The sequence below is a fragment of the Pituophis catenifer genome, unplaced genomic scaffold (genome assembly GCF_029215685.1).
Source record: "Pituophis catenifer annectens isolate HBS135680 unplaced genomic scaffold, rPitCat1.0.hap2 SCAF_7, whole genome shotgun sequence".
NCBI classification, from domain to species: Eukaryota; Metazoa; Chordata; class Lepidosauria; order Squamata; family Colubridae; genus Pituophis; species Pituophis catenifer.
The window spans coordinates 68,432,077-68,458,912 of NW_027256887.1; the positions used below are offsets into that span (position 1 = coordinate 68,432,077).

Consider the following 26,836-nt stretch of genomic DNA (forward strand, 5'->3'; position numbering starts at 1 on the left):
AATATATGCTGACTCCGTAAAGGCCCTGTGAAGCGGTGTATAAAGTCTAAGTGCTATTGCTATGTGTGCGTTGGGGGGGGGGAAGGGAAGGGAAGGGGGGGCGGAGCTCTAGCACAGCCACCCGCGGTGCCCAAGACCCCAAGATTGCCTTCTGCGAGCCCGACCAGCCGGAGGAGGCGGGGCGTGAGGAAGTGACTTCAGCCGGCGGCGCTTGGAAGCGCGGAGAGAGGAAAACTCCGACGCGCGGCTCACCGACGTTCCTGCCTGAAGGCGCTTTGTAGCTGTTGCGCTGGTCATGGCAGCGGCGGCGACTACTGCGGCTGCTGCTTGTACCTTCAGGGTCCTTCTCAGAGCAGCAGGGAAAGACAATGCGGGCAGGACGGCTGCTGCTGTCCCTTTTCCTGACCTCTCCGCCTGGCTTTCTCCTCTTGGCGGCTGCGGCTTAAAAGCGAAGCCTTACTGCACGCTGTCTCCGCAGCAGCAGCAACAGCAGCCCTCCGCTCCGCCTCCGGATATGAAAAGCTACCTGTGGAAAAGCTACAACGAGGCCAAAAGAGTCACCAAAGGTGAGAGAGAATATCAGGGGCTGGGGCCGGTGCGGCGGGGAATGGGGAAAGAAGGTTGTCCCGCAAGGCGAGCGCGCGCGCCCGCCCGCCTGCCTTCTTGGCGCGGTGCCTGTTGCACGTTTTTGCAGCTTTTTGTGCCTTTTCAAAAAAAACAACAACAACCCCGAAGCTTCCGGCTTCCCTCGCTGCCCCTCGAGGATCGCAGAAAGGGAGGCTTTGTCTTCCTTCTCATCTCACTTCCCTCTTTGGTTCCTCTTCGTTTTGGGCGGGCTCCAAAATGACTTTTTTAAAAATAAAATAAAAAAAAATAAATCTTAACTCGACGGTGCGAGGTGATGCGCTTCGGCTTCGATGTAAAGGAAAGCGATCTCCTTGGCCAAGGTCACCGGAGAGCAGGTTTGTGTGTCGCCCTGCCATGGCTTGAGCTTAGAAGCTGAGAGTTGAGCAGGTGATAAACCAGGCAATGGTAGTGGTATTGGATTTGTAAGTAGTCGGCGAGGATGCCAACACACACACACACACACACACACACACACCTGTATCAGTAAGAAAATTGGGGTGTTTTTATGACGTTGGGATGTCCTGATAGAAGAATGGTGTGCTGTTGATGTCTGGATAAGATATAAGGAAATGAACTTGGGAGACCCATAGTAAGTCCTTAGTGCAGGGGTCAGCAACCTGTAGCTCTGGAGCCACATGTGGCTCTTTCACTCCTCTGCTGCGGCTCCCTGTCACTCAAAATATGCATCACAACCACCAATGTGTGATACCTGCCAGCACATGATTTATTGAGCTTTTCAGCCCCTGGTAGACCAACCATGGATAAATCCAAGAAAAGAAAAGTTTCAGAAGAAAACAGAATGTTTAATTCAACTACATATGCTAGTTTTGTGGCCGCTCAAAAAATAGTCAGGCACAGGTAGGGTTTTCTGGCTCCTGGTGTTTTCTTTTTTGTGGGTCCAAATGGCTCTTTGAGTGTTTAAGGTTGCAGACCCCTGCCTTAGTGGATCCCCTCTGCCTGTGGGTACTACTTCAAGAACTCTGAGAGTAAGGTAGGTTAAGCATCCTATTTGCTTAATTCTAGGCTGCAGCATAAATTACAGCTCTAGTAGTTGTTTTAATGTTTACTTTTAAATAAAATGGGAATATCCAATCAGAATCTCCCCAACTCCAGTAGTTCTAATTTTGCTTCTGCCTCATAGGCAAGTTTAGTTTAGTTTTACTTTATTGTCATTGCACCTCGTGCAACGAAATTAAATGTCCCCTTCAGTGTACATCATACATAAGAAAACTATACAAATAAAACAAAAACATACATCCTTCACATTCTATACAATTGAATCGAAAACCCCATATACTGCATTAATATTACACTATGCAGTAGAATTCAATATAGTAAGCAAGGATTACTAGGAACCTTAGGAGGATTGCAAGCAAATGCACAAGAGAATCAAACAAAGCTCTCCCGCCAGGAAGAGAATAATTAAATCTGGCATTCTGAATAAGAAGTACTGGGAATAAAAAAAATAATTGAAAAGGAGGTAATTCCTAGGGAATACTTTTTTTAAGAAGAGACGGTACAATTTCTATAGGGGCCCTTTCTCTTTTTAAAATGTAAAGAAAATGTTATTGCCATTGCAGAATTCCATCTATGCTTAGTTTGCTGCAGTTGATAGTACGAGTCTGAGCTCCATTCAAAGTGCTACTATAAAGTGTGCGGTTGGGACCTGCCAGGAATGACTCTCCCAGGCATATTCTGCCCATCTCATATAGATTTTCAAAGGAGTGACTTTTGTGAATCGTTACCCACACAAGAAATCAATGGGATATGGTTGGTAATGGCCCTTACATTCTGGCACGCTTTCCCCCTGAGGACAAAGAAACTGAAGCCTCCTGTAAGTCTTTCTAAACAGGAATTATATGGCTCTGTATAACTCCACCCTGTATAATTCAAGGGGTTAAAATAGCAGAGTTTTTGAAGAAATAAAATGAGTGATTTCGTCTATTTTATAAAGCATTATAAAATACCTTCAGCCTTTCAGACATGGACTTGGTTGCAGTGAATCACTACGTGAGTCCAGTGCACTGTGACTGTGACCTTGCTGGGAACGTAGCCCTAGTATATCTCTTTCCTGACAGCTTCTTCTCCGATGACCAACATGTTAGTTGGATGTATCATGAAGCAGCTTTCTGGTCTTTGGAGATGGACCTGTCAAATCTATCCTATTTAGAAGTGGAAGAAGATTAAGAGAGGATTCAAATGACTTGAGGATTGAGATGCAAGTTACTACATAATACAACAGATGTTCTTGGACTTGCTAGCTGGTGTGGGTGATAATTGCACTTTAATAACAACCAGAAGGTTATATTTACTCCACTCCTTAAAATTCTAGCTGCAGCTAACCTCTATTGGTGAATTTTAACAGAACTGTGGAACTTACCAGCGATTCTTTCAAAGCATTAACAATCATGTTATCTACAACAGTGGAAAAAAAATCTGAAAAGTCCATTCCTGATATGGTATCTTTTTCTTTTCCCCCTTTTAAGAGAGCTATGCTTCTTGGATATTGTTTTTTTTTTTTTAAAAAAATAAACCATGAAACATAGTAAAGGCATTGTTGAAGGTGATAGGCCATTTGAAAATTGAGGATACATAAGAGATACTAATCTTCCAAACATGATTGTGGATCAGTTTGCTTTTGGGATTCCTTTGAAACATTTATGTCTTCAGCAGCAAAAAAATAAATAAAATGATTGTGCTGATCAGTATGACATGGAGAAGGTTGGTACATGGAACCAGTTTTGGTCTAGTGCAATGTTTCTCAACCTTGGAAGCTTGAAGATGGGTGGACTTCAACTCCCAGAATCTCCCAGCCAGCTGGCTGGGGGATTCTGGGAGTTGAAGTCCACCCATCTTCAAGCTTCCAAGGTTGAGAAACACTGGTCTAGTGGTTAAGGCACCAAGCTAGAAAGCAAGAGACCATGAATTCAAGTCCTACCTTACCCATGAAAGCTAGCTGGGTGAATTTGGGCCGGTCAACCTCTCAGCCCAACCCACCTCACAGGGTTGTTGTTGTGGGGAAAATAGAAAAGCGTGTTGGATATTTCACAGCCCTGAATTATTTGTAAAAATTAAAAGTGGGATATGGAATGAATGAATGAATGAATGAATGAATGAATGAATGAATGAATGAATCAGGATGGCATGAAGATATTTTGATTCAAACCTGGGAAATTACTTTGCTGCAATGAGCATGCTAGAAGACAAGAGACATGGGTTTTCTATCACAATGAGTTACCTGGGCAGCAAAGCTGTTATTAGAAAAGATTCAAACTGGAGAATGAACATTTAGTATAGGCCTCTATTGGTTAGAGTTTTAATTGGACTTGGAAACTTATAGGCAACTACCTGCAGGGGCCTCAGCACAGCTGCCATCTAAAAGTCAGTCCTTTGTAGAGCGCATTGCTATAGTCCCATGATGGCAAACCTATGGCGCGCGTGCCACAGGTGGCACACGGAGCCCTCTCTGCGGGCACGCGAGCCATCGCCCAGCTCAGCTCCACCATGCATGCATGTGCGCCTCCCGCCAGCCAGCTGATTTTTGGCTCTCTGTCGTGGGGGCTGGGCACATGGAGACGCGTGCGCATGCATGGGGGTCTTGTGCGTATGTGCGGGGGTGGGGGGAGCATGGAGTGGAGCACCCCCCACGCCAAAATGGGCCACGGGGGTGTGTGGCACGCCCCCTCCATGGCCCGTCTTTGGTCCCAAGAGGCTTCAGGGAAGCCTGCCAGGCCCAAAACGGGCTGCGGGAGGTCACCCACACATGCACAGAGGGGGGGGTCACGCACATGTGCGGGGGTGGAGGAAGCATAGGGAGGTCACGTGTGCATACGCGGGGAGCATGGGGGAGGTCACGCGCATGCACGGGGTGTGGCGTGCGGGGGGGGCATTGCATTATGCGTGTGGCATGCGCACACATGACCCTCCCACACTCCCCCTGCTTTTGGCACGTGACGGCAAAAAGGTTAGCCATCACTGCTATAATCCAATCATAATTGCATGGATCATTGTTGTGAGGGCCTCATACCATGTTTCCCCGAAAACAAGACCCAACTGGAAAACAAGCCCAGCATGATTTTTAGGATGCTCGTAATATAAACCCTACCCCGAATTAAGCCTCAGTTAAGATTGTCAGCCAGATGGATGCATTTAGTACCATATTTCCCCAGAAAATAAGCCCTAATGCATCTTTTAGAGCAAAAATTAATATAAGACCCAGTCTTATTTTCAGGGAAATACAGTAATTAGATAAATTTCTGGGGACTAGCAATATGTTCCTGGCTGATTTTACTCCAAGATAAGCCTGGAGTTCACATATTGTACAAAACCATAATGTTGTCTTTCTGTTCTGTCGTAGTGTATGATGAGCTGCTGCAACCATGGCATGTGAACTAGTGTGTAGTGTGAACCAGACAATTTGATTTATTCACAAATCATGACTAAACAAACCATGGTTTTGCATAATGTGTGAATTCCAATAAAATGAACTACAAACCAGACTCATGTAACCTTCCTCAATAGATAATAAGAGTAGAAGTAGCTAATTCAACAAAGAAGTACTAAAACAAGTCATAGTTTAGTGTGGTGTATGAATATAATATACTTGTTTTTCATAAAGAGAAGCTGCCTCACACTATTGAAAGCTGGGCCAAAGAGTTTTTTCATTCTAAATCAATTTATAATACCTTATTTTCAATTATTTATTTTAATTTTAAATGTACTCTTAAAGCAAGGTTATATAATACGTACATGAGTTAAGATGTTTGCTATTTTTTCACAATGCTTTTCAAATGAGATGCTGCATAAATTAGCTTAAATTTTCTCTCTAGATTTTGTGTTGCAGAAAGTATATTTCATCTATGCTTTCATACTTTTGTTTAAATAGGGCAGATGCATCATGCTGCTATGCTAAATTATGCCTATTTCAAAGTACTATTTGTCAGGTGCCATATGCATTTTATTAAAAAGCCAAATTATGTTATGTAGCGTCAGGATTTGAAGAGTGTTCCAGAATACATTCATTTACCTTATTAGGTAAGGCTTTTCATGCAGCAATTTTATCTTACTAAGATAGTTGCAGGTTTTGTAAACAAAGACAGAACTCTGAGTGCTGGTATATTTTAAATGAGAAAGTGAACTATACAAATCATGGAGTAGTTTGGTTTGCTTTAACATTTTTGTGCTACAACAAATGCTTTGGGCAATTTGTAAGGAATTATAAAAATTAAAATGCAAACCAAGATGTAATATTAAATTCAGCAGTAAAAAACAAGAATCAAATAGTTCAAACATTAAAATATTGAGGTCAAAATAACGAGAACTGAAAAGTTGGGCAATGAACAAAAGGTTCTTTATGTGGTGTCAAGATAACCACAAAGATGACAAAAGTTAAACAGAAGAGAACTGACTGCCTAAATTGTAGAGGCAAGTCTACCACAATTTCTTTGTTGTTATTGCAATTGTTGGCAAAAGTAAGTTTTTAATATAGCGTCCTGATCCTAGCTTTGCTGAACACTTTAGTCATGTATTTTGCTACAAGAATTATAGATTTGTTTTTTTGTAACCATAAAACCAATGTTATTTAATGTTATAAAATAGGCAAGCTGTTACATACTTATGTACAATCTTTATATCTCAGTCTAATTTATCTTTTCAATCTACTCTAACTTATAAATATATAATGTAAGAAAGATGAGGTGATTATTTTAAATTTAGGTTAATATAGGAAAGAACTATTATATAATGTAAGGATGTCAAATAAAAGCTGTAGAAACTTTTAAATTGCTCAGTAAAAATTAAAGAATACCCCACATTGGTAAAATCGGTGGGAATTTTTCCTGATTTCATTTGTCCAAGATCTGCTTCTTGGTTCTTCTTTCTACATATCTTCTGTTGATATTCTGTTTTGACATTTTTAAAGGCAGTTTTGGATTGGACCAAGATGGAAATTTCTTCAGTTTTTTAATCTCTCTGTTGTACATCTAACAATGTGTTCAGCTAGTGTTAAAATTGACTTTATCATACAACAAAATAGCATGTTATTTTGTCATATGGCATTTATATGTGCATAGGTCTGAATCTTTTAAGTGTGTGAAGTCAACACTGCATTAACAAATTACGTGTAATACTCAAGTGCTTCAGTGTTGTCTCAGTTATGATCCCTATAACAAATGATTTATGAACTTCAAATTTAACAACTGAGCATCATTACATTTAACATAATAATTCATTTTTTATATTTGCACTTCTTCCAATGAGCTCAAGATAGCCTAAATGGCCTTCCAGTTTCATCTGCAAAGGAACTTTATGACTAAGTTCATGCCTGAATGAGGATTTTTATTTTAACTATTTTTTGAAATGTGACTTCTGGTGACTTATCACAATAGTTTCATTGACAATACTATGGAAGTAGTTTGCCATTGCATTCTTCTAGGACCGTGATGGCGAACCTATGGCACACGTGCCACAGGTGGCACGCGGAGCCATATTAGTGGGCACGCCAGCTCAGCTCTGGGGCGCATGCGCGCGCCGGCCAGCTGTTTTTTGGGCCTTCTGGGCCCACCAGAAGTAGTGAAACAGGCTGTTTCCTGCCTCTGGAGGGCCTGGGGTGGGGTGAGGAAGGCCTGTTTTTCTTTCTTACCTGGCTCCAGATCCTCTCTATGCATCTGGGAAGGGTGAAAACAGCCTTTCCCACTTCCTTGGAGGCCCTACGGAGGCTGAAAGGGCCCATTTCCCGACTCCTGGTGGGACAGGAAGTGACTTTTTTCCTGTCCCCAGCCTCCAGAGACTCCTAGAGAGGCTCCTAGGGACTCCTAGAGAGGCTCCTAGAGACTCCTAGAGAGGTTCTGGAGGCTGGGGACAGCAAAAAATATCAGTTGAGTTGAGTTGAGTTGAGTTGAGTTGAGAAATGGGCCCTTTCAGCCTCCTTAGGGCCTCCAAGGGAGTGGGAAAGGCTGTTTTCGCCCTTCCCAGATGCATAGAGAGGATCTGGAACCAGGTAAGAAAGAAAAACGGGCCTACCAGGTCATCATGTGCCAGGAGCAGGGGTGGATGGGGTTGCATGTAGATGCGTGTGGGCACGTGCGCGCGCCACCCTCCCCCGCCCCCCCCTCTCCTGGCACGCGATGGCAAAAAGGTTAGCCATCACTGTTCTAGGATGTCTTTTTTTAACTTCTTGGTCTAGCACACATGGGTGCCAAAGTCGTGGTGTCACGTTGCCGTCATGTGACGTTTCGCAATGTTTTTTCCCTTCACGGAGCTGGAGTGGGCATGACCTGAGCATGCTGCATCTGGCCTGTGGGCTGCCAGTTTGACATCCCTGGTCTAGCATAAAGCTCTTACTGTACATCTGGTGGTCTCCCATTCAACTGCTCCCCAGGCCAAACTCTGCTTAACTCCTTAGCTAAGATAAAATCACCTAGGTCATACCACATGCTGAGATGTCCAATGCAAAAGTATAGGCATGGACATTTAAAATACAAAAGGGCAAACCATTTCAATAAATATTGAACAGGCAAAGGATATCCAGAAAAGGAGCCTCTTGTGTTTCAAAGACATGTTCTAAATTCCAGTTAACTCTACCAGTATAAGGAAGTAATCTGTTCATGAAAATGGACTGGGGGAAAGTTCCCAAGAATCAAATCATGGGACATTTATCTCAAGGGGAACAAATGAAAAGTGCAGCCAGCCACATGTTGGGTCAGTGATGATCTGGGACAAACCCGTTCCTCTCGTGCTGGCCACTGAGCTCCATTGAACAAAGAGAGGGGGGGGGGATTGAAACAGCCATCTCCACAATGAAATCTCATAGATGATGGTGTGGGATGTTACTATTTAACTGTACTCTCAGCTTGTCCCTTTGGTTCAGCGTGTCAATTTAGACCTCACTTCTGGCTTCCAGAACAGTGTTGTTCATGACAGCTAGCATTTCCCAGTAAATTATTACCATATCATTTTCCCTGCCTTAGGACCAGGATTGAGCAAAACATGAAACCCAGCAGGACAGATCTCTGCGAGGGGTGATATCTCTTCATCCAGCACATTTAGTGATAGACTCCATGTACTTTCGTCTGCAGTTGTGGATTAATCTGTTTATTACAGATGGATTTGGTGTTCAGTAACTTCATCCTGAGCTCTGAGTTAATTTCCCCATCTGGCTTCTTCCATTAAATTGCCCATGTAAATGGCAAGAAGCAAGTTTATTGCTTAGCTTGCAACGGTGCTGCTTTTTGTTTCTCTATTATATTTATATTCTGATCTTCCTTTGGGAAAATTTGAGTGGTCATTATCTGAATGAGCTACTAAACAGATAGAATCAGCCTCATGTTAGCTAAAGAATAGCATTAAGTACCTTTTATGTAGATGCATCCCATTTATGATATGTATTATGAATACCTATTCTTCAACAAGTGTTGTATTTGTCTTTTTCTTCCATAGACTTAGTCCCGTCAATCATGAGTAATTTGTTGAATCCGGATGCTATCTTTTCCAACAATGAAATGAGTCTCTCAGATATAGAAATCTACGGCTTTGATTATGACTACACTTTGGTCTTCTATTCCAAGCATTTGCATACGTTGATTTTTAATGCTGCCCGGGACCTTTTGATCAATGAACATCGGGTAAGATGATATACCAGGATGGGGTGGTGCCATAATATACTTGAAATTCAGATACTTAAGCTAGTTGTATACCAAGAAATAAATTCTGGATAAAAAGCATATGGAAGAGCTGTGTTGTATTGACATAAATTATATTGCAGAACTTTCATAGATTTTTCAAGTGGATTCTAGAATGTAAATTGGCCAGAAGTTGACTCCATTGCAACTTCTGGCCAATACTGCATGCCGTATGCTTTTCCTTGCATACGGCATGCAGTATTTCAGAATGAATTTAGCTCATCCAGAATTAAAAATTTAATAATTTCTTAGAAGAATCTGTAATCATGATGTCATCCTTAAAATTGATCGGTTTATAGGATATCCTTCCCCAAACTAGGTGCTCTCCAGATCTGCAAACCATAACTGCAGAATTCACAGGAGTGACCATGCTGCAAAGTGAATTCTGGGAATTGATATCTGCACATCTGGAGGGAACATAGGCTAAGGTTTCCTTAGAATCTGAATTGGCCTAAATTCATGAGTTTTGGGGAAATTGTTCGTCAACTTGAAGACATGCATTATTATTGCTATGTTATCTTTCAGGAGTGGGGAATTTCACTCCTAACTCTACTGTACAGGTAGTCCTCAACTTATGACTGGTTATTTAGTGACCAAAATTACAATAAACCACCAAAGGTGGTCACATGTTAACCTGCTTTACAATTAGAAAATTCTATATAGGCAGTCCTCAACTTATGACCACAGTTGCACCCAATTCTACAGCCTTTTTTTTGTGCCATTGTTAAAACAAATCACTGTAGTTGTTAAGGGAATCATGTGATTTTTAAAGAAAATCCAGCTCCCTCATTGACTTTGCTTGTTGGAAGTTGGCTGAAAAAGTTGCAAATGGTGATCATACAACCCTGTGATGCCCCAACCATTGTTAATACATACTGATTTCCAAGCACCTGAATTTTGACCCCGTGATCCTGGGAATGCTATGATGAAAACCCATCATAAGTCACTTTCATTGAACAATCGCCAAATGAATGGTTATAAGTCAAGGACTATATGGGGAGACAAAAATGTTCAATTAACAGATTAATGCAGTAATGTGCAATATGCAACTATGCTATCCTCAAAAAATTCCCTTTGAAAGTAAATAGAATCTTTGTTGCTGCTTTTGCTGCCTAGAATGCTGTCCCAACCAAAGGACTTCATTGCATTAGTAAACACAAGTATTAACCCTCTGTATACTATGAGGGTGCGAATATTTGTTATCTATGTGAACTGAGTTCCCAGTATAGTTTGTTAAGCATACAGTACCCAGGGCTGCATTTCTGTCCAAAGGTCAGTGGCTATATATTCATATCTATAAATATCTTTGTAATAGTAAATAAGTAATTGGATCTTAACACACAACTGGTTGCAATTTCTGGTTTAGTGCATGCTTGGAATAGAACTATTTCTACAGGGCTAGTTGTTGGATGGAATCAAAATAATGACCAAGAATGAATTACTTTGTTTTGTCCTGTGAAATAAAACTAGATCAAGTGCAATTTAATGAACGTTCCCCAGCTTTCTAAGTTCTTAGTAGAGAGAGTAAGTGTGAAAATTTTTTTCACAGAGCCTCCTCTTCTGTAGAGGCATAATGGATGTGAATGGAAGGAAAGAGTAAGCAATGAATATTTGAATTTAGAACTGGCCTTTCCGTGGATGCATGAGATTACACATTTGTAATGCAGTTGAAATTAAAATAACAGGTAAAAACTATACTGTAGTCTAAGAGGGGTTTTTTTTTGCTCTTTTATTACTCTTCTGAGGATTCGTACGATAGCATGATGTCTTACAAACAAATAGTTCCTAATTTTAAAAATTGTAATGTAAAAAATTGTAATGAAATTTTTCGAACAGTGTTACAGATATACGGGAAGGAGAGAAATGGGAAGGAAATATTAACCAATGTTTTTCGTAACTAGCCCTTTTAATTGCAATTTCTAGCACTGTTGTAATGCCTTTGATAAATAGAGCCAGAACTATTTTTTCTACATTTGAATTGTGTTCTTTCTCTTCCCCCTTCTTAAATTCCATCCATGGTGTGGCTACAGATTATGATGTAGCTTTCCTGATAAAAATTGGAAACAAAAGAGGTGTTTTGTAGAAGTAGAAGAAAGGGAACTGGATCTCGCTAGATCTATTGAGATATGCTTCCTATATGGCTTATATTATGTGCTAAAATTACTATTATTTTTATGATTTTGCCAGTATCCTGCAGAAATCCGAAAGTATGACTATGACCCGAATTTTGCAATAAGAGGGCTTCATTATGATGTGCATCGGGTAAGTATGGATTGTTTATTTGGAACTACAATGGTTATTATCTGTTTTCATTTCTAAATAGTCTGAAATAGTTACTTGCTAAGTGCAAGTTTGCATATTTACTTTTCAAATTTGAAATAATATTTATAGAAATTGTACTAGAAATTAGATCTTATGTATTAAACCCAAGGTTCCTTACAACCTAATTGATCAATTATGTGCCATCAAATTGTTTTTGATCCCTAGCAACCACATAATAGCTCTCCTCCATGATGATCTGACCCTCTCCTGTTCTTTCAAGTCTCTCAATGGCACTCATTACCACCATTGGTCCATCCACGTTGCTGCTGGTCATCCTCTTCTCTTTCCTTTCACCTTTACCAGCATTAGAGCCTTTTCTAGAGAACTGATCTTAGTATAATGTGTCCAAAGTTGGATAATTTGAGCTTAGTCACTTTTGCTTTGAGTGAGAACTCTGGGCTGATTCACTTAATTATAGCACTTTCCATGGTATTCTCACTCTTCTCCAATATCAAATTTACCTCACAGCATATATAAAATATTACCAGTTAGACAATTATTAGGAAAGACTCAAGGTCTGCATAAGATTTTCTCAGATTACAAACCATCCAGCCTCTTCTGGCTCCAGAGGGAATGACAATTCAGCAGATTGCTTGGTTACCTTGCCTCAAGTGCAGATACATCACACAATTTTGCATCCTGTTCAGGTTCAGGAAGTGGAAAGGTGCCAGAATACTTAATCCACTGTCCCTAGTTGAAATGCTTCTTTGTTTTTGAGGCTTCACAGAAAAAGAAAATAGGCTTTATAATGGCAGAAGAACGTTTTTGCTATCTGTCAATCTCAGTTGCTTACTCCAGTAGAGAGATTCGTATCAATCTTTATTAGGGTCACATAATGTAAGGGATGTGAAAAGGATATAGCCAATAAAAAAAATTAAAAGAAAGCATAGGAACAAAAGATATAAAAAGATATGAGGAGGGACATAAAAAGTTAACCTTTGAACTAAGATAAAGTATAATTTAAAAAAACCCTTATTTTCCTCCTTTTGTCTGTCACATTTGTATATGCCGGTAATTCTATAGCCCCCTCCATTGTCTTCCTATATCTAATCAGATTATAAAATATGTAATTTTAGATATGTAATGGGGTTTTTTTCAGGAGGAGGGGAAGGGCTGCTCATAACCAAACTATCTTTCACAATCAAAACAGAAGTGAAATTGACAGTTCTCTTTCTCAATGCTCCAAAATCTGCTTGCCAAACATAGATCATTGGGGCACGTTTAATATTTCATTTTAAATCTCTGTAAATTACAACAGGGTTATGGTTACGAGGATCAAATGGAGTTTCCTTTTGTCAACTGAACTCAAGAACAGTACCCTTGGGTTCTAAATGAAGATGAATAACCATGGAAATGGAAATTGATAAATATGTCCATGGATCATTTAACTGCCTCTGCTGCTAACATTTTCTATAAAATTAGCAAAGACATTTATCAATGAATATTAGCCCTGGTGGGTTGCTGTTATGGAACTCTTCTAAGATTTCTGGTCATAAAATTTAATTGGAGGCTGATTAACTGAAGTATATCTTTATAATACGTAGTAGTGAAGGCAAAAAAGTTTCTCTAAAATTTAATCAAAACTGTTTAGGATCATTTATAAGTTTAGTCTGTATTTTTTCTTGCTTTAAAGGCATTATTAATGAAGATTGATGCTTTTCACTACATTCAACTGGGAACTGTGTATAGGTAAGTCAGGAAGCATTTTTTTTCCTCTGGGCACCTGTAATTCACTATAATAGCAATATATGAGTAGAATGAACTCCTGCCTTGTTTAAGTATCATCAAATATTCATCATCAACCCGTATTCTCTATGCAGCACTTTGACTTTCACTTTGTTCTATCTTCTATATTAATGGAAAAACCCAGAATGCCATCTGTAAGTCATTCTTTAACCATTCTTCCCATTACATCCAAGAAATACAGATTATAGTACTTTAAAAAGACAGGACTTGAAAGTCAAATTTAAATATATGTTTAGATGTTTGCCAGTAAAAAAGAGAGAGAAACAGATGGCTGGGCTGTCTCTTAAAAATCACCAGAATTATTAAACTTATTCTCTGCTGCAGTAAAGATCTGAGTGAGATAATGTTTTTTTTTTTCCGAACTAAGTCAAATCTATTCTTTAGCTGGAGTGGATTAGCTGACTAATGTTCTTGCTCCCAGCTGTTAAACCCTACTGGCAGACTGCTAAAAATATTCCACTGTTTGCAATCAGTGTTGCTAACAAGACTGATTCTAAATATTTTTCAGCATGAATCACCAATCACCAACAGAAATTCAGATATAAGCATAATGTTAATTCTGCAGTCTTATTGATTATTCAGTCTGTTCAATTTCTGCAAATGTTTAGAAACTCAGTTGCATCTCTCTTAAGCAATTGTCTTTTATTAGGTTGCATTCCTGCATTTTAAAAATTGGAATATAACCTAACTATTGCATTTACTAATCAAAAATTAGTGTTCAGCATGCTATAATGCTAGAGATTTTTTAATATAAAATAAAGATCTGCAGTGTTTTAAGCTAAAAGGCTTTAACCTAGAGAATATTTGACCCAAACTGGTGGGCAAAAATGTTTTTGGACTTTGCTTCCTAATTAGTATGGTCTTCAGAGATTTAGAAGAAATTTAGAGATTTAGGACCTACAAGATGGAAGATACTAACTGAAAAAGTTATCCTAGCATTTAAAACTTAATATCGTGAACTCTGTTACTTGGAAATAAACCCATTGAATTCACAAGGGCTTAGTGCTATTTACATATATTTTGCATATATTTTGCAGTGCATTGCCTTCAGTCTTTGAGCAGTTAGTCATCCAGGATACCTTACTGGGGAGAAGATTAATTCTCCTTTGCCACTTTGTAATGACTTTCTGACTCTGAAAACCCATGAATTAAACAGGCGTGGGGGTACTTTGCAGGCTGAATGTCATCCACAATACTCTTTGTTGAAATTGAAACCCTTAATTTAACAAATTGCCATGTCCTCAAACAGTGGTGGCTAATTTTTGATATGCACTAAAGACTGTTAAGTGCATTAAGTCTTTGGATAGGCTTAACACACCTAAAATAATAATTGGGAGGGAGGGAGAAAAATGATGAGAAATTCTCCCAAATGTGGAAACCTTTATTTCCACAACTTCATCATGTTGTTGTCCTGCTCTATCTCCTCTAAGTGTCAACAAGTTGTCACTGTTATAATCTTAATTACATTTTACATTTCTCTGATGCTTCATTGTAATCTAACAGCTGGGAATAGCAATCCTACCTTCTAGTATTATGCTACTACTGAGGATAATAAGAGTCAATTATTTTATTTAATATATTTTAAATAAAAGCATCTCAACATAGATTGCACAATATTAACTATTCAACAAAAGCGATACATTTAAAATATTAACAATTTAAAAGAGGGGGAAAGCAAAACAGATGCAGAATAAGGAACTGTTCGTCTTGTATTTACTTAGGAAGGCCTAAGTAAAGAGGGAAAAAACCATAGGTTTCCCACACATTTCATGAAACATTTCAGTACAGTTCATGTTATCAGAAAGAAAGCTCACCTGGGAACTATGATAATAAGATATTTCTGTTCAAGGATCATGCAGTACGGCTTTCCTTGACATTTTTAAGAATCAAAAGTTACTGAGCTTTGCTTTGGTAATTTGTTTATCTCAATTAGCAATTAGAGAATTTAGAATTCTTCCAACCACTAGTATTTTGCTTATGGCAGGCTAGAAAATGGTACATATACCTGTTAATTTGTAAAACCTGCTTGGCTTTTGCACTGATGTTACTGCTGTTATTGCCAGAGGATTGAATGTTGTGCCAGATGAAGAAGTAATTGCTATGTATGATGGTTCCCATGTGCCCTTGGAACAAATGAGCGACTTCTATGGAAAGGTAAAACTTTTTTTTTTTTGGTGCTTTTAATGTGTTTTATCATTCCCTTTTATATTAGTTTGCATCTTAATGTATGATGTTGAAACTTAATAAAGGTATTATAAAGAAGAAAATAAAACTATATGAGTCATTTTCTGTTACATGGAAATTTGAATTCATATAAGTGTGTTTTTCTCCTGCATCTTTTGTAGAATACTAACTTACAACTAGGCGTCTCATTACTTCTGCTTTTTTGCAGGGCAAAAATCTTAAAAAGATTTTTAAGACTTCAAAATTTAAAGCAGTAATCTAAAGCATATTTAGAATCCAGGACAAATCCTTTAAAACAGAAACCAGGGGCATTCAGTTCTTATGGGCTAGTGACAGTGGTGGAATACAATTATTTTTACTACCAGTTCTGTGGGCGTGGCTTGGTGAACGTGGTGTGGCTCGGTGGGTGTGGCTTGGTGGCATGGCAAGGGAAGGATACTGCAAAATCTCCATTCCCACCCCACTCTGGGGCCAGCCATAGGTAGTATTTGCCGGTTCCCCAAACTATTCAAAATTTCCGCTACCAGTTCACCAGAACCTGTCAGAACCTGCTGAATAGCACCCCTGGCCATGATTCAAATTTGAGTGCGTTGTGGGTGTTTTCACCAAGTATCTCAGAAGACTTGCTGCACCATAAAATGGATGCCACTAGAGAAATGTAAAGGACCAGTTTGCAGAATAGTGTCTGCCATCCAATTAAATGTCCTGCCTCTCCCAGCAGAGTGCTTCCTATCTCCTTCCTATTGCCTTTACACACCACAACTATCTACAGCAGCAACCCCCAACTTTTTGGGCACCAGGGACCAGTTCTGTGGGGAGAGGTTTTTCCGCGGACCGGAGGGACCATAGCATCCTTGGGATGCTGCCAACAAAGTGACGGAATGTTCATTATTATGTCCTAAGAAAAATTGAAGAGCCTATTTGCAGCCTCTTAAGCTTAGAAATAAAGATCATGTTGGAAACTGCTTTGCAGTGACACAGTTTTTTTAATGTAAAAAGTCAGGAGGGGCAGAACCTAAGGAATGGCAAGAAAAAGACCCATGGGTGCCTTGGAGCCCATTACCACCAGTTTATAAAACTTAGGTGTGAACAATTTAAAAGCTAGCACAACATCTTTCAATAAAATGAGTTTAAAGTTCTTTCTCTAAGGACAACAAAGAGAGAGCCAATTGTATATTCATTGGAGATGCTGCCAAAAATTTGTTGTTTTTGTGTCTGCTAATCTGAGACTAAATTGCAACTGGCCCAGGCTAAGAGACGTTATTGTATGTCATCTTTCTGTTTGTTGCTCGTAGGCTGATTGAAAGCATTATTAACAGTTTCTGAAATATCTGATATTGTTTTATGGCACATACATGAATGTGGTATGTTTGGTTACAGAGTTCACAAGGCCACACTATGAAACAGTTCATGGACATCTTTTCCTTGCCTGAGATGACTCTCCTGTCTTGTGTGAATGAGTATTTTCTGAAGAACAATATTGACTATGAGCCAGTTCATCTCTACAAAGATGTGAAGGTATTGGGCTATCCCAGTGTGACAGTCATCCATATAACAGAATTTCCCCAGCCTGATACCTTCTAGCTGCATTTTACTTCAACTCCCATAATACCCATTCTTCGGGAATAGGATTCTATTTCTTGATGCACATTCCACAGGGTTATTTCTTCACTTCTAAGAGCCATAATCCTTTTGGTCTAAAATAAAAAAATCCTATGACTACAAAAAATGTGGTAATACCATTATTTTAAAACATTAAGACCCAGAGAAAAACTTACAGCTTGGAGTTTTTGTTTTTTGCTATTCATTTTAAAAATATGAAAGACGTTTGCTTCATTCAGATTTAGCTCATTTTTAGATATGTGCATTTTCCTGTTGACACATCTAGTTACTGAAAACAAGATTTGGGTCTTTAGAAACAAAGTTTCTGGATTTTGTAGTTGTAAAAATGTCCTTGAAAATGTGTAAGCAGTACCTAAAAATCTTAAAAATTGAGTGAAAACCTTGATTAGGTAACTGAGTATCAGCAGCATGTGAGGAAAGTGGAAAAGGGACAAGGCCACTGAATGATTGACCAAACACATATACTGTAGATTTCTTTATTTGCATGAATTTGGGATTCATTGGTAGATTGGGTGAAAAACTCTTGCAACAGATTGTAGTCTCCCCATGCTTAATCTGAGAAACTGCAAAGGAGGAAGGAGGTAAATAGACTTCTAAACATTTAATATTTTATTCAGCTTCCTGTGATTAGCAGAATGGAATTTTCATAGCGACCATCCAGATATGAACTTAATTTACATAATTTATACAACATAATTCAATTTCTTTTAGAAAGTGGCATAAAATTACATTAAAATGTAAACAGGATTTAGCCAATGGTTTATGAACTTGGCTTGTTAGTACATTGGTTTTTAAACACTGAATTTATGAGAGTCATTGGGTTAACATAATTTGAGCAAATGGCTTTGATTTGAACAACTTGAGTAAATATAAAGTTTTGACTTTGATATGGGCAACCCCTTATTTTGAATGTTGATTAGGCTGACCCTGAACCATCATCTGGCTTGTTTGATTGTGTGAGCCCAGATATTATGGTTTCTAAAACATGATTTATGCTTAGTGTGTGCAAAACAATTGGAGTTTTATTTGGGAAACAACTATTGATCTATAATATAATTCAAGGTTGAAACCAATCTATTTTCTAATCATAGATAAAGTTGAGCAGTAGGAAATTGGATGATATTATTAATAGTCCCTGAGTGAATAATTTGAAAGCGAAATCTGGGGGCTGGGCAGGGGACAGAATGTATCCGCCCTCAGTGTGGAAGGGATTGCCACTCTCGAATTGGCCTTTTTAGTCACACTAGATGCTGTTTTAGGACCTCTTTCCAGAGCACGGTACCATAGTTTTTTGAGACTGAAGGATGCCAATAAAGAGTGAATAATTATTTTCTTGGATAACTCTCAATGTTGCTAGTCACAAGTTTGCTAATACCTTGTCTTGCCATGTTCCCAGCAATTTACTTTATCAGCAACTGAAATAATTATAGAAATTGTTGGAGGTAGAAGATCCTGCTAATTATTTTCTTACTTATATAGAGAAATATCTCATTCTTGCTTCCGTTGTTCCTAACAGGATTCAATCAGAGATGTACACATCAAAGGGATAATGTACCGTGCGATTGAAGCAGATATTGGTGAGCATGAGTGAAATTCTTTGAAGCAAACGCTTTTTCTTCCAGTAATGGATTTTTTTTTTTTTTTGCAATTATATATTCCAGTTTCAGAGAATGCCAGATAGTAAATAAAAACAAGGCAAGTGATTTGCAGGTGTCCCCAACTGGCACCTGCAAATCATTTGCATTATTTTTGTTTATAAATGAATTGCCAAAATTTCATGCTGCTTATACAATACCTTGCAAGATTTTGGCATTTTTAGAGTCATTTTTAGAGTTATGCTACTGTCAGGGTTCCAAGTAACACCCCCAACGAAATCAAACTCAGAGGCTTGAAGTTCCTCAAAGCTAATTTTTATTAGTGATGTCATATTGGCACATCTGGGAAAACCCGAATCTGAGAGTTTCTGTTTTTTCCTCACCCAAGAGAAAGTTCAAGTCCTTGCCCCTCACCAACATGTCCATCATACGAACCAATCAGGTACCCTCCAGAACAGAAGATACCTCCTCATTCTTCTCAGCACAGCTGCAGGGCACAACGGCCTTGACTTTCTAAAAGAATTATATTTTGACTACATATCTTCTTCACTCTATACAATCCCCCCTTCCATTTTCCCACAGTAGAATTTGTGGCAGGCCTGAAAGCCTGAAGGCACAAAAGTAGAAAGATGGCTTCCAGGTCTGACAGCTATTTCTTGTAAAGTTTGGGATAATTTTTTTTTAAAAATGAAATAGAATAAAATAAATATGAAAAGATTATTAAACCTTTGCTTCTATAGTCCTTCCCTAAAAAGTAGAGTCTTTGCCTAATATGCTTTGGTTTATGGATGGAAGCTAAATATTTTAGCAAGTTCAATTTCATCTTTGTCCAAAACTTTCTAGTTGCAGAAAGTCTGTAGAGATTCTCACTTTCTCAGTCATCCAGACCATGGTTCTCCCAAAGGTGCTTTTTTTCAGGAGGCAACTGGACTTTCTTGTTTTTTCTTTGAAGACATTTTGCTTCTCATCCAAGAAGCTTCTTCAGCTCTGACAAGATAGTGGATACTGGTTGCAGTTTATTTTTTAACTATGTTCAGAATTGATTTCTGTAAGAGTCCCTACAGTGATTGTGAACAGATTCTTTTCATAATAGGCAATAACGGAAACAAATTGCCTTCTGTTGTGATGCAAATGTGGCAAACCCAAAAGTGAATAAGGTTACAATTTAAGTTGCGTGCTAAATGCACCCCTATGAAGATGTTTAGATACTTATGAATTTTAAAATCTTGACACATGAAGTATTCTTTAAACTGTTTAAGTAATTTAAGAACATAAGAATTTTTACCTGTAATATAAGAAATATCACATATTGTGTCAGCATATAGAAAAACCTGTTCTTGCAGGCTGATATATTTATACATAATTGATTATTAGGAACAACTCTTGAGGTGTCACAAGTTTACATTTTGGTAAAGCTTAAGTTCTTTATCTAAGATTTGTTCTGAAACCAATTTTCTATGCCAGGTCAAAACCTTATAGAATATGTCTCTGAAATCTTATGATTGGACCATCTTTCAGCAATGATTAATTTTACACTGTCATCAGTTCATCTACATGGTACATCTAGGTAGTTTTCTTAAGAACTTACTTTTGTTTATAGAAATGAGTCTGAAAAAAAAAGGGAAGGCAATGCCAAATAAAATAGATCAAATTCTACATGCAGTGATGCCAGTTTCCATAAAAAGGCTATTTCCATGCATAGGTTCATATGTCTGCAATGTTTGTCATCCAGTCAGCTACCATCAAGGTCATATATTGTTGCCATGGTCCAGTGTGTTTGTGAACTAAAATCTCCAGTGCTGTGGCAACTATGTGGAGCATCCCCAAAGATATGGGCTCTTCAGTACTACTGCTTAAGTAGCCTTAATAATAATTAAACTTTTAGTATATGAGTAGGCTTTTAATTGCAGTTTTTTCATCAAAGGACCTCCAAGATTGCTTGTTTTTAGTGATAATGCTGAATTTGGGGTGACATGACTTATGCAAAAAAAAAAAAAAGAAGAAGAAAAAAAGATGACTTTGCTATAAATATTCATTCAATTAAAACTTTTATGATTTTTTTTCTCTTTTCTTGTTCTCTTGTCTTCTAGAGAAATACATTTGTTATGCTGAGCAAACACGTGCTGTGCTAGCAAAGCTGGCAGCTCATGGAAAGAAGATGTTCCTGATCACAAACAGTCCTAGCAGCTTTGTGTAGGTGGTTTCTTTGAGCATAAACCCGTCAAAGATTTAATCTTAATGTTAACCATTAGTTGTCACTTTTAAAAATTCAGACTGGTTATACTTGTGTCATTAAATGTTGGATTACTTTTTATAGGGACAGAGGCATGAAGTTCATAGTTGGAAAAGATTGGAGAGATCTTTTTGATGTAGTCATTGTCCAGGCAGAGAAGCCAAATTTTTTCAATGATAAGAGAAGGTGAGTTCCTTGCTGCTGAGTTATAAATATCTCTAAGATGGCCTTTGTCGTGATGAACTCACTCAAGCATTGCAGTCAGCCAGAGAAACCCTTCCGAAAATGCGCTATTGCCCAACTGCAATTGCTCCTGTATGGTCCCCAGGCTCAAAACTTGCACTTGAGCTACTGAGCTCTCTGCCTTTAAAAGAGTAGCTGAGATATATCTTTTGCCAACTCTTTAGAATAATTTTATTTATATTGTTAACCTCATGATTGTATTGCTTGAATCAATATCTCTGTGTGTATATGTGAATGTGTGTGTGTGTGTATTGTCAATCTTTTTGTGCCAATCTTTTTGTGTTTTCATGGAAACCATCTTGATTGTTCTCTCTGACATGAAAAGCAACATTTAATAACAAAGCCCCCTCTGCGATATATTTATGGATACTCTCTGTGTGTGTTTGCGTGCACGTGTGTGTGTGCACGCAGTATCTCTGATTATATTATTCTAGTGGTATCTCTTTCCAAATTGTTGCTTTTTTCCCCTCCCCCCCCTTTTTTTAGACCATTCCGCAAAGTGACTGAAAGGGGTGTTTTGCTTTGGGACAAAATTCATGAATTACAGAAAGGCCAGATTTACAAGCAGGTATTCTATTTATTTTTTTAAAAAAATCTTATTTTTTAAATATACCTGTACTTTCAAACCAGCTAACAATCATGCTGAAGTAAAACAGAATATCCAAACAATTGAAACAATGGTTATTTCATATTTGCATGTTATATATGTCTTTGGTTATTCGGGTCTTCTCCCACGTAAAATTGGAAGTGTCTTGGTGACGTTTCGACAAAGTCTCATTCGTCATCTTCAGGCTGGTGTTCTCGGCTTCGTGCTTCCAGGAGCAAAAAAAAAAGTATTATGCATTTGAACCTATGAATTAAAAGAATAAATATTTGACCTTTACAGGGAGGAGTCATAAAATATGGGTGTGGCTGGCCAATGAAGTCCAAAAAGACAGAAATAGTGCTATCCCAGTCTCCCATAAGTCTCAGAATAAACAACACAAGATATCTGACAAAGCCTGAAAGTGGTGATTTGAGACATCACCCCACTATGGCCATATAAACAATTTGATCTACATAGGAAAAAAACCCTGACCAAAAAAGTATTATACATTTGAACCTATGAATTAAAAGAATAAATATTTGACCTTTACAGGGAGGAGTCATAAAATATGGGTGTGGCTGGCCAATGAAGTCCAAAAAGACAGAAATAGTGCTATCCCAGTCTCCCATAAGTCTCAGAACAAACAACACAAGATGTCTGACAAAGCCTGAAAGTGGTGATTTGAGATATCACCCCACTATGGCCATATAAACAACTTGATCTACATAGGAAAAAAAACCCTGACTAAAAAAGTATTATTAAAAGTAGTATTAATCTTATTTATGCCATATTGTTAAAATGATTATGTTGATTAGATATTTATAAAAATAATAAAAGATGAGAAAAATAAATATGCATTGTGAAACATAAAAAGAAATAGCAATAAATAAAACTAATTTCATTCCCCATCATTCTGGATTTTCCTTGCTGTTTCTAAAGGAAATCATTTTATTTTATTCATTTTAAATTGTAACTATGAATCCTGGAGAAAGGGCTTTAGCTAAGCAAATAAACTCCATTGCCTTAAAAAGGATTCTAGTTCAGACCTCAGATTGGAGAATTCTTCTGTCTAAATACTGTTAAACTCTACTAGTTACTCATTTTAATCAATATAGAGATTATTGATCTGATTTGCTATACTGAATTTTCCTGTGATCAACTTGAACTGCAGTGTAATAGTCTGTAAGTTGAAACAGTAACTCCAGAATTACCAATGCTCAATGAAAGCTTGAATAACGCCAACTGAATTGCTTTCATTTTAAGTCATAAATTTAGCTTTTGGCATCGTCATAGCATAAGTCTCTGTTACCACTTCAAATTATATTATGTGAATTGAACAGTTTGTCTTCTGCACTTAGTTTCATGAACTGCATGTGCAAGACAAAATAGTCCAAAAATATTGTCTAGTTAGTCTAGACCAGTGATGGCTTGCGTGCCCACAGATATGGCTCCACAGGTTCGCCATCATGGGTCTAGACGACAGCTAGTAAGTATGTAAGTAAGTAATAAAGTAAGTAAGTATTTCTTATTTTCCCCTGTCCCAAAAATTGATCTTAAGAACATTCCTTAAAGCAATACTTAAAGGAGAGAAGCTTCATTTAGTCAATCTTAACTCATAACGTCAACAATGTAATCTCGGGGCTGGTAAATTAGAGAACATTTTGCTTTAATTAGAGCATTGAAATCAGATTTCTCGATTAACAGTAACAAAATTTTGCTGGTAACTTGGTGTTTACTACTTCCCTTCCCCCAATTCTTTCTTTTAGGGTAACTTGTATGAATTTCTGAAACTGACTGGTTGGCGAGGTTCCAAAGTCTTATATTTTGGTGATCATATTTACAGTGATCTAGCTGTAAGTACTTTCTTCTCCGTGTGTGTGTGTGTGTGTGTGTGTATTGGGAGACTAAGGAGACCAATGGGCAACAGGGAGCTTGCTGGCTGCTGGAAAAAAAATGCCTAGAAACTAGTGGATTGTGATTTCACTGAACTACGGCTGCATAAAAATCTTGGTTTACGTAGGAAGAACCTGGCTAAAGAGAAATACACATAAAGGCCTACGAAAAGGAAAGAAAAGAAAACACACACACACACACACACATATACAGGTGTGATCCAGAAGAATGAGCTATGTATTATGAAATTAATTAAAGAAGACAGCTACTTTAAAAATGAAAGAGCAAAGGACCATATTTAGCCATGGTGGCGCCGTGGTTAGAGTGCAGTACTGCAGGCTACTTCTGCTGACTACCCGCGGCTGCCTGCAATTTGGCTGTTCGAATCTCACCAGCTTCAAGGTTGACTCGGCTTTCCATCCTTCTGAGGTGGGTATTGCCCCCAGATTGTTGGGGGTAATATGCTGATTCTGGAAACCGCTTAGAGAGGGCTGTAAAACACCATGAAGCTGTATATAAGTCTAAGTGCTATTGCTATTTGGTAATAGAAGTGGGAAAAAATCATGAGTAGGATTAGTCTGGTCTTCAGAAAAGACACAAGGCTCTTACCTTATTGCTATGTATATTTTTTGAATTTGTTTTATACAGCTTTTAGCAGCCTGTTCCTTCCTAGTAGCACTCATTCTGCAATAATAATTGAAATAGAACTCAGAGTTCCAAACTTATAACCTTCCCTGCACCTGCTGGTACACATTATACTGTTCTTATATCGTTAAAAATTGCTAACCAACAAGAGAAAAATATCTCCCTGATTTATTTAATTCAGATTCTGTTAATATTTTACCATTTTCTGATCCTAAACTCCTTTCTCTTAATTTACTCACCCTTCTGACCAAACAATATCTGATCAGTTGTGCTTTATTTATTTACCCCCTTGCCCTTAAGTCTGATTACCTGGTTTAGAATGGGTTTGTTCTACACTTTTAATTATTGCATGACGATATAACTAAGATGTCAAAGTACAGATATCTTCGGATGGCATCTAACCTGAAGGAATAGAAAGTATGCTTTAAATGAAATTAACACAAATGCTTTTCTTTTCTTTTTTCTTTTGTGTGATCTTGGTTGCCAAAAAAAGGATTTGACCTTAAAGCACGGCTGGCGTACAGGGGCAATTATTCCAGAATTACGAAGAGAGATTAAGATCATGAATACAGAGCAATATATTCAGACTATGACTTGGCTGCAAACTCTCACTGGATTACTGGAACACATGCAGGTTTGTTTTTTTTCCCATTCCTTTCATCCCCACCTCTATTTTTTTTCCCCATTGCTGATATTGCAGATAAAAATACGCAATATACAGTAGAAACCATCAGAATTGATGCATGTAAACTCTAGATAGGATAGAGATGAGATTAACCTCTTGTTTCCAGTTCTCTGTCTACTTGATAATTAGAGGGACCTTTACCTAATGTTCTTTTGCCCTGGTGATAATAATGCAGTTCAAATTATTATGTGAAAACACAGTGCACAGATATGTTTATATTGCTTTCACTGTATGCAGGAGATACAGCTATTTTTTAAAAAATAAAACCTTTCTCCGTGTTTCTTGTTCAATCTGTCCTGCCCATCTGTTATTTTTATAAACGTGTCTAAATATGTTCTATTTTAAAACTCACAAATTTATATTGTTTATGTCATGTCATTTCAGATTCACAAGAATCCTGATTGCCAAATGATATTAAATGAATGGAAAAGGGAAAGAAAGGAAATGCGGTAAATATTAAAAGATCAAAATTGGATACTTGTGGTTTATCCAACGTTAAGCTGAACTCAATTTTGGGGGTTATTTTCGGGTTATCTGTGAGCGTATATGGTACTTATTCCTTTCCTGAGTGGCCTTTCTTCAGTGGACAGTTTTGATTTTGAGGCCTTATTGATATAAGAACAAATCTGTCCTAAACTTGCTAAATGTCTCTGGTCCAAAAGAAGTACAGTATTTCATGGTACGTCCATGGAGATTTTCAATCATCCAATTTCATGAATGGTATTTCATGGTTGTCCCAAAGATGCTTCTTCATAAGGCAACTGGAATTTCTTGGTAATTTTTCCTCGAAAACATTTCACTGCAGAACTGAAGAAAACCCCAAGAGAGTCCAGTTGCCTTTTGAAAAAGCACCTTTGGTTTTTTTTTTCACGGCATATAATGCACTGACTGTTCTAAATGTTTTTTCTTCTTCTTTTCTTCTCTCACCAGAGAAATGAACAGGGATTTCTTCAACTCTCAATTTGGAAGCTTATTCAGGACTGACCAAAACCCCACCTATTTCTTAAGGCGCTTGTCTCGCTTTGCTGATATCTACATGGCATCATTGAGTTGCCTGTTGAACTATGACCATGATTACACGTTCTATCCACGAAGGACTCCTTTGCAGCATGAACTTCCAATGTGGTCTGACCAGTTGTGCACGGGTACATTCAGAATACCATTTCTTCAGGAGATGATTCAGATCAAATAACCTTCTGGCCCCCCAGATTTTTTGTTTTTTGTTTGTAATGTAATGGTTACCATATTACTACGCAGTGGCTTTTTAAAGGATATTTATTGTAAGAGCAACTTCCTCTATAGTAATTGGTTCTTGCTGTACATGCTATGGAGCAAATGTGTCAATTCAGCTGCTCTCTTATTTTTTTCTAGTGAGAATTGATAAATTGATAAAAACTATGGTTGCACTAAGAACTGATTTTTTCCTCCAGTTGAATATTTACTGGAATGGAAAATTATTTGCACATAAATTTATATATAGCCCGTAATATTTGTCTTATACACTCTAACCCAGGGGTGTCAAATTCATGTTGTCATGTGATATATCGGAACTTTTTTTCCCCCTTCACTAAACCGGGCATGGGCGTGGCCAGCATGAGACGCATCTGGCCCGTGGGCCGCAAGTTTGAGAGCCCTGCTCTAACCAAAGGTCATTACTTGAAATTTAGGCTTGATTTAAATATTTAGTCAGATAAAAGCAGAGCTACTATTGTGCTTTATAAGGAATGTAAAATCTTAACAAGGTTTCAAATCCATGCAGGGCTGGGTAACTCTTAT

The 26,836-nt window shown here is 38.0% G+C and overlaps 1 protein-coding gene across 1 annotated transcript; it reads left to right on the forward strand.

Moving 5' to 3' along the window:
- Positions 1 to 295: 295 nt before the first annotated feature.
- NT5DC3 (5'-nucleotidase domain containing 3) lies at positions 296 to 26,836 on the forward strand. Its single transcript, XM_070946915.1, has 14 exons — positions 296 to 566; positions 9,064 to 9,248; positions 11,493 to 11,567; positions 13,261 to 13,316; positions 15,437 to 15,527; positions 16,938 to 17,075; positions 18,697 to 18,757; positions 20,866 to 20,968; positions 21,093 to 21,194; positions 21,738 to 21,819; positions 23,604 to 23,690; positions 24,869 to 25,009; positions 25,445 to 25,509; positions 25,991 to 26,836. The coding sequence occupies exons 1-14, from the start codon at positions 296 to 298 to the stop codon at positions 26,250 to 26,252; spliced, it is 1,719 nt and encodes a 572-aa protein (XP_070803016.1). The 3' UTR covers positions 26,253 to 26,836.